General features: G+C 44.1%; 1 protein-coding gene across 3 annotated transcripts in view; it reads right to left on the reverse strand.

The window, feature by feature from the left end:
• Positions 1 to 8,833, reverse strand: part of SOS1 (SOS Ras/Rac guanine nucleotide exchange factor 1) — a 131,106-nt gene extending 122,273 nt beyond the window's left edge. For all 3 annotated transcript variants that reach the window (XM_027555071.1, XM_027555070.1, XM_027555069.1), the window contains exon 1: positions 8,651 to 8,833. In XM_027555071.1, coding sequence (XP_027410872.1) covers positions 8,651 to 8,737 — 87 coding nt within the window. In that variant the 5' untranslated portion in view covers positions 8,738 to 8,833. The remainder of the gene's footprint in view (positions 1 to 8,650) is intronic.
• Between the last annotated feature and the right edge of the window lie 3,685 nt (positions 8,834 to 12,518).

Here is a 12,518-nt window from a genome sequence, read left to right on the forward strand (position 1 = left end):
TCCATGTTTCCAATGCAGTGGTGTGGCTTGGATCCCTGGTCAGGGAACTAAGATCCCACATGCTCCAGGGAGTGGCCAAAAATAGATAAAAATTCTATGAAATCTGCAAAACAACTTTGAGCAAGGTCAAAGGATAAAGGATCAATATATAAAAATTAGCTACATGTTTGTTTAATTCAGATATATGATCTTTATTAAACAACTTTTTGAGTTTCATAATGCCTTTCTTTTTCGTGAATTTTTAGCATACCAAAGGACTCACTGATGCTTATTTAAGGACTTCCAATTGATAACAATATAAAATTTCTGAAATTCCCTCTCTTTTCCCTTAGAAGTCTCTCCCTTTCATCTCCCATTTGGACTAAATTCTCTCTAGGCCTGAGCACATCTGTCACCCTGCAATTCCTCTCTATTGCTCTCCAAATTTTCACCTATTGCTATATACCCATTAACAAATAACTGTAAAATAAAAAATTTTAAAACAATTTACAATAATATCAAAAAACAAAATATTTCAGATTAAACTTAACCAAAGACATGTAAGACTTCTACACTCAAAGCATTTCTGAGAGAAATTTAAGTCTAAATAATGGAGACATATACTACATTCATGAATCCAAAGACTTGCTATAGTTAAGATGCCAATTCTATCCTGTTATCTACAGATTAAATGAAATTACAATTAAAATCTCACCAAGATTTTTTGGTAGAAATTGACAGGATGGTTCAAAATTTATACTGAAATACAAAATCTAGAAACAATAAAATAATTATTTTAAAAGAAGGAGGGCTTGCACTACCTAACTTTAAGACTTACTATAAATCTACAGTAATCAATAGTGTGGTATTGGGGGAAAGATAAACAAGACATCAATGGACTAGAAGAGTCTAAAACACATACATATTTACTTTAGATATTATATATTTAAATATACATTTACATAAACATATAATATATATTCATTTAATTTTCACAGAAACAACACAATCCAACAGGGAGAGGAAAGTCTCTTCAACAAATAGTTCTGAAATAACTAGATTTGAGCAGAAAAAAAAAAAATCTCAATTTCTACCTCATATCATATACAATTAATTTGAAATGGATCATAGGTCATGTAAAAGCTAAAGCTTTTAGAAAATAGCCTTGGGACCATGTGTGCATGACTTGGTGGCAGGCAAGGGGTTCTGTGACAGAGCACAGTGACCTTAAAAGAAAAAAACCTGATAAATTTGACTCCATCAGTATTAAAAACTTCTGTTTATCAAAAAACACCATTAGGAAAATGAATAGACAAGCCAGACCAGAAGAAAATATTCACGAAACATATATCTGATAAAGGACAGTTAACTACGATAATACAAAGAACTCTTACAACTCAATACTATAAAGAAAAACAACCCAATTTTTTAAATGGGCAAAAGATTCACACAGATACTACACAAAAGAAGACACACGAATAACCCAGAAGAACATGAGAGCTCAATATCATTAGTCACCAGGATAATGCAAATTAAAGCCACAATGAGATAACACTACACACCCATCAAAATTACTAAAATTAAAGACTAATGACATCAAATATTGGCAAGAATGTAGAGCAACTGCAACCCTCATACACTGTTGGTGGGAACATGAAATGGTACCAACCATTTTGAGAAAAGGTCTGGAAGTTTCTTATAAACCTAACAGACATTTACTCTCTGAGCCATTTCTCCTGATATTTACCCAAGAGAAATGAAAACACTTCTACAACACGAGCTATAAGTAAGAACATTCATGGCAGCTTTATTCTCAACAGCCCCAAACTGGAAATCTCCCAGGTATCCATGCATTTAATAAACTTTGACATATTCATATGACAGAAAAAAAAAAAAAAAGACTGAATTCTTCATTAAACACAACCTCAAAAGCCTCACCAAAAATATATACTGTACAATTCTATTTATATGGTATCTACAACAGATAAGATTCATGTATGGTGATAAAAGATCTGAAGAGCAGCTGCTTCTGGAGGCTGGGGGTAGGAACTGACTGAGAAGGCACATGAGGAAAATTTCGGGAGGGCCGGTAATGTTCCATAGCCTGGTAGAAGCTTCAGTTGTATTCATTTGCCAAAACTCATTAAACCGTACAATTAACATTTGTGTATTTCTCTGTACATAAATTTTACCTGAAAAACAAAAAGAACTGTAAACAAAGAGTGAACTCTAAGTTAATGATATGCAAGCTGAAGTGTTTAAGGGTAAAGTGTACTGATGTCCACAACTTAATTTAAAATCCTTCAAAATGTTAAGATGGATTGGTGGATGGATAGACATATGATAAAGCAAACAATAAAATACTTGTAAATTAGAGAATCCAGGTGGGTATACGAGTATTTACCATGCAACTCTGAACTTTTTTGTGTATCTGAAATTTTTCATAATAAAATGTTGGATACAAAACTTGATTACAAGACAAATAAATATATTCTAAAATGAAGGGCAAAGTTTTAAAAAAAATGTATCATAGGGAGTAGCTGCCTCTTATTATTTGGTTGGAGCATTGTCACTGCTGTGATGTCTGGACCTCTCTGCCACTGCCTTCTTCCTCTCTACTACAACACACATCATAATCCTTGTGGAAACCATCCTCATCCATGCACGCTATCCACCATTCAGCACACCAGTCCAGAGCCCCTGTTTCATCTTCCTCATTTCTAGAATCTTAAAACTCCAAAATGTAATTATCAATATCTCTAATCAAAATTCTTTATCTGCTCCCCTTACCCTCCTCTTACAACTCATTGAGATTTCTAATCCATGGAGCTCTCATTTACACCTCCATTCTCTCTCTTACAGCTTAACTTTCAATCTTCTGAAATACCACTATTCTCTTCATCTCTACTGCAGCCACAAGCAAACAACAATCCTTCTCTACCCTTTTACCTTAACTGATGGGTGCTGCAGGAAGAAAATCTCACAACCAGCAGGCCAATGAATGCTCTTCAAACCTACAATGATCTCCACACTCCGCACTGCTCAGCAATCCTTTCTTATTCACTGGTTGGCTCCTTCTCCCAACTCCACAGCAGCAATTCCAAAACTTAAGATCCTTACTCATTTCTTTCCTCACTCTACGTAAAGCATCTTGTCTTTCATTACGAAAATTGAGGCTACCTAGCATGAACTCCGGAGAAGGCAATGGCACCCCACTGCAGTATTCTTGCCTGGAAAATCCCATGGACAGAGGAGCCTGGTGGGCTGAAGTCCATGGGGTCGCTAAGAGTCAGACACGATTGAGCAACTTCACTTTGACTTTTCACTTTCATGCATTGGAGAAGGAAATGGCAACCCACTCCAGTGTTCTTGCCTGGAGAATCCCAGGGACAGGGGAGCCTGGTGGGCTGCCGTCTATGGGGTCGCACAGAGTCGGACACGACTGAAGCGACTTAGCAGCAGCAGCATGAACTCCCTGCTCCTCAACCTACAAACCCATTTTATCTCATCCCCTCCCACCTCAGAAGAAAGGATGTTATCACTCCTGCCAGAGGTAGCATATAATCATTAATACTGTTTTAAAATGCAGACTCTGTAACCAAGTTATCCTTTCCAAACCTCAGTTTTCTGTCTTATAAAATAGACACAATGATAGTATCCTGTGAGAATTAGAGAACACATAAGGCACTTAAAATAGTACCTGGCAAATAATTTGAGGCAAATACTAGTATCTTCACTATAATTCTCCATCAGTTACTTCCCCGAAGCATCCTAACATAAACAAGTTTCCATCACATTTAAATAAAAAACAAGTGTCTTCCGCAACTTGAATCCCCTTCATTCACAAGCTTGAAGGGGGAAAAAAAAAATCTGGAAAAAAAAAAAAATCTATTCTTGCTACTCATTTTTCATGTTTTTCTATCTTCTTTTTTTTGTTTGTTTTTCTATTTTCTATTCTCACACCTAAACTGCCGGACATAAGCACCTGAAAAATAGTAGTTATATTTAACAGCTTAAATCTAACTACTATTTTTCAGGTACTTTATTTGACTTTTCTATAGCCTGACACAGTTAAAACACTTCCCTTGAAACTCATCCATTCTCAGCTTCTCGGACACTAGGGTCTTACTCTTTCTACCTGACTCTTTCCTTCTTAATCTCTTTCACTCACTCCTTTCCCTTTGCTCTTTCCCTACATTCTATTGTTCATTTTATTCCTCCAGTTCTGATGCCAGCCTAATTTCATTCTTACTTCTTATCATTTTCAGTGAGTGGCCTCATTCACTTTTTTAAAAACACCTTCTTTGAGGTACAATTAACACATAATAAATTACAAATATCTGAGCTGTATAACACGTTAGAATTTTAATACGCTCCTGAGGTGGCTCACTGGTAAAGAATCTGCCTTCCAATGCAGAAGTCGCAGGAGACACAGGTTTGATCCTGGGTCGGGAAATCCACTGAAGGAAGGAATAGCAACCCACTTCAGTATTCTTTGCTTGGAAAACTTCATAGACAGAGAAGCCTGGCAGGCTACAGTCCACCAGGTCAAAAAGAGTTGGACGTGACTGAGCACACACAAGAATGCATGCATATGCTCCTGAAACTATTAGTACAATCAAAAAGCAAATGAACATAAATGCCTCTCCCCAAAACAACTACTGACTTGTTTTCTGTCACTGTAGATGCATTTTTCTATAAGTTTACAGTACGTACTATGGTGTTTGGGGCAGTAGGGGGTGTTACCAGCTTAATTATTTTGAGCAATGTTGTCTCATGTATCAATAGTTCATTCTTTTTTACTGCTGAGAAGTATTCCAGTGTATGGCTATATCACAATTTGTTTATACATTCACCTGCTGATGGACATCTGGATTGTTTCCAATTTTTTGCTGAACAGAACTGCCATGAGCATTATGTGTAACTCTTGAATGGACAGCTTCATCTATCTCATGGCCCCACCCACACACCTAAAAGTCTCAAATCTGTTCACCAGATACCAACAACCAACTGCCAGTCCTACAAGTCCACCTGGATAACCAGAAGGGACTTTAACAAGTTCAAAACTCATCTTATAATGCTACTCCTTTATAGCACTATAAAGGAGTACTCCAACAGGTACTCCTCCTACATTCTCTATCCTGACTAAAGGCACTCAAACCAGAAACTTAAGAGTCCTCCTAGGCTTACCACTTACCCCAATCACTATGAGTTACTAGATCCTGTCAATTCTGCCTTTTAAACATCTCTCAACTATATAAAATCCATCTCTACACTTTCATCCTAATTCAAATGCTCCCTTAATTCAAATATATATCATCTCCTGGCTGGACTATTAAACTAGCTTTCTAACTTTTCTCCTTACCTTCGGTCTCATTCTTCTGCAATCCATTTTCTATTCTATGGCCAAAGTGGATTTTCTAAAATTGAAATCTGATGTTATTCCCCTATTTAAGGTTCCTCAATGACATCTATACCCTCAAAATAAAAATCATTCTCCTTAGCTTAACATTAAAAAATTTGCTATAAACTACTTTTCCCTCCAAACTCATCCTCTGCCACTTCTCATCATGTTAGAACTTAGTCATTTCTGGATAATGTCAATTCCCTTTTAATTCTTACTGTTGAGGGCAATACTTGGTCTGCAGTAGGCATGACAGACTTATGCAATAGATAAGATCGGACTTTAACAGATGGGATCCATTCAGACCTTCTGGGAATTTTCAGGAAAAAAGGTAGTCCTGTCTGGCTGAAGCATAAAGTATATGAAAGACCAGGATAGGCAATCCATTCAGAAAAGCAGGATGAAGGCAGATCACTGATCGACATCAAGTCTATTTCAAAGAATACACACTTCATTCTATGCCCTCAAAAGACATCGATGGTTCTGAACAACTGTGTGACATATTCAGAAGTGTCCTATAACTTCTGAAATCTGAAAAACAGTAAAGGAGAGGTGGGGCAGTGAATTCAGTTAAGAGGCTATAGCAGCAGCCTGGGAAAGGGGACCCAAGTGTAGTTGGAGTAGGAGGGAATTGATTATATGACCATGTCAAGGAAAATGAACCTACAGGCTCTTCCTGGGTGTGGACAGTCAGAAATGACATCAAAGTCTTGAGCCAGTCAAATGAAATAATACAGCCATGAAGAGAAAAAAATTTGTAAATAGTAAGTGGAAGGGAGGGAGCTGATGGTTTTCCTTGGCTATTCCCTACCCATTCATTCAAATTTAAGTGCCAACTAGGTGACAGACACTGTATACATAGAGGATGAAATGAGGGTAAAATATCATCCCCATTCCCAAGGACCATCCAATCTAATTGGGGTGGTGAACTTAAATAGGAAAAAAAATAGGAATTGTTAAGTGCCTGGCTAGGGTGCTAAAAGAACAGACTAAAAGAAAGACTATCCAATTCAGGCCTGAGGATTTGAGAAAAGATCAGAGGTCCAGTGAGCCCAGAGGATGAGCAGTGTTAGGCCAGGCCAAACGCAGTCCAGGTGAAGAAAAGAGCATATCCAAAGAGCCCCAGGCTACATAACACAAGTTGATGCATCCGCAAACTACAATAAGGCTAAAGGAAGATACGGAGGTAGGCACATGAAATATCTAACTTGTCTTTGGTGGCTTAAAATCATCTTTAGTGGATATCTTAAGTGGGAATTGGAAGAAATCTCACACATCAACTAGACTGCGTACATTTTCACCCCCTCCCATCACTTCTACTGCCATGCAAGGGTATCTCTGCTTAAAGTCAAAGCAGGGTTATGTAAATAAGCAGAGAGGACTGGTGGGGTCTGTGGTCAATCGGAGACAGATGGGCAGCCATTTACTCAGCTCCAGCAGCTTACTGCCCTGCTTGAATGCTGGCCCACTGTGGAGAGATCTTCCCATTCTCCAAGAAAAGTTCAAGATTCAGATTTTATGTAGTAACACCCATTTAAAAATACTAGCAATTACATTAAAAACAAAAAAACACTATGCCAGCCAAACAAAATGTTTCTGTGGACAGATTTCCGCAAGGGCCACCAGTGTGGCAGAGGCAGGCCTGGTCTGCTAACTCCTATGATGTTCGTCTCACTGCTTCATAGGACCCTCAACTGACAGGGTTTCATGGTGATTCTCCTGGCAAAGGAGCTGCTTGCCTCCAAGCAAAACAGTCCCAAACTGATAGTGTTTTATGAGTTCTTTTATATATTTTCAATAATTTTTCTGTCTCCTCTCCACCCCACACCCACCTTGGTCAGGATACCTGCTTCCGGAATCACTGAGACTTCCTACCCCCCATCTACTACAAGCTAAGACGGCAGGTAAAGCGAAAGTAAACAGGGTGAGAGCCTGACAGGATTTCTAAAGAATAAGGTACGTAAGGCATATGACACACCTTTATTTTTCTTAGAAAACAGTATGAGAGATGTCTGTGACTAATCAGACATCTGAACAAAAAAGTCAGTAAGTTACACGTGAAATATACCAGCAAATTCTGCTAACAAACCAAACAGCTTCCACTGTAAGATAGCAAGAGAGGGAGAACAGGACAAAAGGGAAAGTAAAAGTTGCTGGCCTCTGAAAAATACCAAACACCTTTTTAAAAGCATAAATGTTTAGGAGAAAGGGTATCCTATAATCTCAAATCTGAGTGAACAGCAAAATTATTTTTTAACCAGATACCATGAAACATTTTTTGAGCAATGACGATTTAGATACCTATTAAAAGAGTAAAGCTACTCCTGTATTTATAAGGTAAAACAAAAATACTCTGATAGCCTTCATTAATATATTCATTCAGACATCAGTTGCTGATGTTTTAATGTATTTATTAAGTCACAACATTGCTTTAGAAGCTTTGAAAATGTAACATTTCGTAATTATACTAAAACGTGTAAAAGTACAGATCACGGGGTATATAACTTTAGATAACAATGTGGCAAGCTCGAAGAAACAGAACTGCTTAAATTTCTAATCAACAAACCGAATGACAGGGCCAAGGTTTTGAGAGAGAAAGAGAGAGAGAGAGAGAGACGGGGGAGTGGGGGTGGGGGAAGGTGGGGAGGGGGAAAGAAAGGGAGGGAGGGAGGAAGGAAGAAAGAAAGAAGGAAAGAAAACAGTGGCATGTGCACCCGCCCCTGTAAATCGGAGGAATGGGGGAATTCAGGGGAATGAAGAGTGATTACGGAGGGCGAGCAAAGCAGGCCATCCATGTTCCTGCTGGCAGGCGAGCTCCGCAATTACTTAGGGCAAGCGTTACGGCCAGAGCATTCTTGAACCCACTAGGACGAGCATACTGGACACATAAAACCGGAGGCTGACAGCAGCTCCGAGAAAGCACAGAGAAGGCAGAGAAGCGGCCTGCTTTGACCTCCAATGAAAACTGAGGCTCCTCCAACTCTCGTCTCTGAATCAGGGGCAGGGCAAGCTCTCAGCGGTTGGATTCTTCGGACAAACTCTCCCTGGCTCCCTGCGGCCTTCCCACACGCCACACGGGGTGACTGTCAACACCGAGAGCCAACGAGTGCGGGGGAACCTCTCCGGGTGTGCCGTCCCTTCTGGGAGGCGGTGAGACCGGGAAGAAAGACGGCCCCGCGCGCCCCGCCTCCCCAGCCCTTCCCCGACCCGGGCCCGGTGCTCTCGCCCAGGCTGCAGCCGGGGAGCGGGGTCTCGTGCGCTCCTCACCTTTTTCAGCGCAGGCACCAGCAGCCCCCGCCACTTGGGCGCGTTCTCCTCGCTGAAAAACTCGTACGGCAGCTGCTGCGCCTGCATGGTGCCCCCGGGGCGCCTCCGGGCGGGGAGAGGGGCGGCGGCGGCCGGGCCGGGGAGCCGCGAGAGGGTGAGCTCGTAGCGCGGAACAGGGCCGCGGTCCCACCGGACGGCCCGGCCCCCTTGGGGCGCCGAGCAGCCGGGCTAGCCCCGGAGAGGGGGCTGGGGGGCGAGGCCCGCGCCCGGCCACCCACCCGACACAGGCACCAGCCGCGGAAAGCGAACGCAGCCCGGAGGCGGCGGCGGCGGCATCCCGCACCACCGCCCCGGGGCCGGGCCCCCTTACCCCTCCCCGGCCGCCGGCGCCGCCCGGTTGCCCTCCGCCGCCGCCCCGGGTTGCCCTCCGCCGCGGTCACCGCCCGCCCGCCGGGACTGCGCTCCCGAGCCCGGCCTGGCCCCGCGGCGGAGCCGGCGGCTGGGGGAGGGCTGTGGAGGGACGCTCCGGCCCCGGCGCCCGCTCCCCGCGGCACGGACCCCGAAACGCTGGCGACCTGGGGCGGGGCGGAGCTGGGCGCGGGGTCTAGCGGGGGAGGGGGAAGGCCCGAGGTCGTCGTTGGGGAATCTGGCTGCCCTGAGACGCCGCCGCGGCCGCCGCCGACGCCGGTGTAGCGCTCGAGCTTCCTACTAGCGAACTGAACCTGCTCGCTACTGAGCATGCGCCACCGGGCAGGGCCGGTTCGCTCCGGGTTTTCCGGCTCCCCAGCAAAGGAGGAGGGAAAGCGCCGAAGAGGGAAAGCGCCAACGAGGGAAGCGCCGGACTGTGGCTGCGCCCCCGAGGGCTGCAGGGGGAGGAGCGACAGGGCCCGAAGCAGTAGAACCCCCAGCCGAGTGGGGCCTGCGGGGTGGGGCGTGAGCTACGGTGAAGCTGCCCCCATTGTGTGGTTGGACCGACAGGGATCCCACCCCTCTCTTCGAGTCTCTGGGCCTTTCGTTTCGGAAAGGGGTGTGTATTTGTGTACTTTGTTCCCGAACATGAAGATAAGGACTGCCCAGAGCATGCAATGTATAGTAAACAGACTGGATAAAAGATAGGTGCCTTTCTCACGAAACCTACGTCTTAATATTTCTCGGGTAATAGTAATCGAGGTTTTTCCAGTCGTTCTTTCCACATCACCAAGAATAAAATGTGTACGTGTAATTGATCTTGTTTGTTTTTAAATTCAACATGTTCATCTTTCAAACCCATTTCAAATATGAACTCCAATAACCACTTACCTCCAGTGGAAATTGACACCTCTCTTGCAGCTCCTGGATCCCAGAACACCTTACTGAGGCCCCTCTAAGGGTATTTGGTTTATCATGTTTTGTATCGCTACAAGCCTCTTTCAACTAGATAACGAACTCCTGGAAGGCATGGGGCTCTACCCAGAATAGGCACTTAATGTTTGTGGAATGCTAAAAGAGAATTATCTATAAACTGTTCCTCCATCCCAGAGATGCAGGTGTTTGCTTTTAACAGTAGCACTGCGTGGCTGGCGCTGCATGGTTTACCACTAGCACTTTTTTAGCTTAATCTCATTTAATCCTCATAGCAATCCTATTGTCTTTGCTTCACAGTTTAGGGAGCTAGGCTGAGTTTAATTTGATATTGTGCCCTACTATTTCAGAGAATGATAACCAGAATCACATAGATGAGAAACGTTTAAGCGGTGGTTCTTAATCTCTACCAAACCTCTTTGAGAATCTCATAAAAGTCTTGAGTCTTTTCCTTTAAAAATCTACACATGATTTACATTTAAACATTCTCCACACTTTCAAAGTGTTCAGAATGACATTTTGAAAATCATCCACAAGTCTACTGGGTAAGACGATGTAAAGTACCCATAGTTGAGACAGGGTTTAGGGGCAGGAGAAAGGGTTTGGAGAAAAACATGACAGCCATTTAAAAATTGCCAATGATATGGGGGAAAAAACCCAAACATGATATGTCATATAGTTTTGTGTGGTGGCTCAGAGGTTAAAGCGTCTGCCTGCAATGTGGGAGACCCTGGTTCGATCCCTGGGTTGGGAAGATCCCCTGGAGAAGGAAATGGCAACCCACTCCAGTATTCTTGCCTGGAGAATCCATGGACGGAGGAGCCTGGTGGGCTACAGTCCACAGGGTCGCAAAGAGTCGGACACGACTGAGCGACTTCCCTCACTCACTCAAACTAATGAATTAAGATCAAGCCCCTGCCATAAATTATTCCTTGGCTTCCTACTGCTCTTAGAATACTTTTCAAACTTCTTACCGTGACCCACAAAACCTGCATCTGGATCCTGTTTACATTCTCAACCTTTCCTCACCGTTCTCAATGTTGGCTCACCACATTCCAGTCACTTTGGCCTGCTGTCTATTCCTAGAAAACACCACCTCCTTCCCGCCTTAGGGGCTTTGCTTTTCCCTCAGCCGGTAACTGTTCCCTCATTCTGCTCCTAACTGTTCACTTGGCCTGTTATAAACGTCATCACGTCCAAAAGGCCTTCTATGATCACACTAAGTAGTTCCCACCTATATTTTCTCCCATAAAACTTGGCTTATTTATTAATATTTCTTCGCTAGTATAAATTCTGGCCTTTAGTTATTTTTTCAGTGTTGGTCTCCCCCTCTCCCCCGTCTGAAATGTAAACTCCAAGACCAACAATCTTCCGAGTTCACTCTAGCTCATCATCGTATCCCAAGGAACTACAGTAGTTGGCATATAGTAGGTTCTCAATAAGAGGGAATGAAAGTTGAATGGAGGAATCTTCCAGGAAGACTATGTGATTAGAGTTGTCCCAAGAAACGGGTGATCTTCGGGAGTGTGCAAGTAAAAACCGTACATTCGCTCACTCGGGACTACGAGGAGAGATAAGAGGTGGGACTTGATGACCTCCAAGGTCCCCTTCAACTGCGAGGCTCAGATTTGACTGAAGAGGTAAACAAGACTAGAAACATGGATTACAGCCCGGGTGGGCATGTTTAGCGTCCGGGGCAGGTTTTCACTAGCAGGGACGTTTTGGCTGCAGACTGACAGTAGACAGCTGGAGAGAAACTGCAGAGAAGAGACTCAGCCCTCCGCAGCTGAGAGACCTAAGGGAAGTGGTGGGGGGCTCGACGCTGCTAAGGTCAAGGAACAATCGAGTCCCACTACATCGTCTGCTTATATTTCTTGAGCCAAATCAAGATCTATGGGCGTGCTGTGAGAGAAGACGACCATGGTGAACTCAGAAACTTGCTAGTGTAGACGCGAAAGCCCCGTCTACCCCTTAGCGTTAACCTCTAACAGAGGACCCGACGCGCAGGCGCAAAGGTTGAGTTTGTGGCCCTCTTCGACTTTAAAGAGTCAGGAGCCAGAACGGACGTGACGCACGGGGTCTCATCCAGGCAGACAAGCCGACCCGAAGGCGGAGGTCCAGGCAGGCTAGCCGAGTTCTGAGAGCGTCGAGTCAGAACAGGGGCGGGGAAAGAGGCGGGGAGGAGTTTTCGGCCAGCGGCGCGCCCCCTGCAGGTAGGAGTGCAGCACTCCGCGCTTTGCCCAGTGGCCCAACGCAAGGCAGCCAGTGTTCCCTGCCTGGGTGCAACCACAATGATCTTCCTGAAACATACTTCAGATCCAGCTCCTCTCCCATTCAAGAGCCTCCACAGCCATCCCAGAATAAAGTCCAAAGTCCCTAGTTTGGTATTCATGGCCTTGCACAATCAGGCCTACTTATCTTTCCCGGTATCAGTTCAGTTCAGTTTAGTTCAGTCTCAGTCGTGTCCGACTCTTTGCGACCCCATGAATCGCAGCGCGCCAGGCCTCCCTGTCCATCACCAACTCCC

Source organism: Bos indicus x Bos taurus, chromosome 11, assembly GCF_003369695.1.
Source record: "Bos indicus x Bos taurus breed Angus x Brahman F1 hybrid chromosome 11, Bos_hybrid_MaternalHap_v2.0, whole genome shotgun sequence".
In the NCBI taxonomy this organism is placed as follows: domain Eukaryota; kingdom Metazoa; phylum Chordata; class Mammalia; order Artiodactyla; family Bovidae; genus Bos; species Bos indicus x Bos taurus.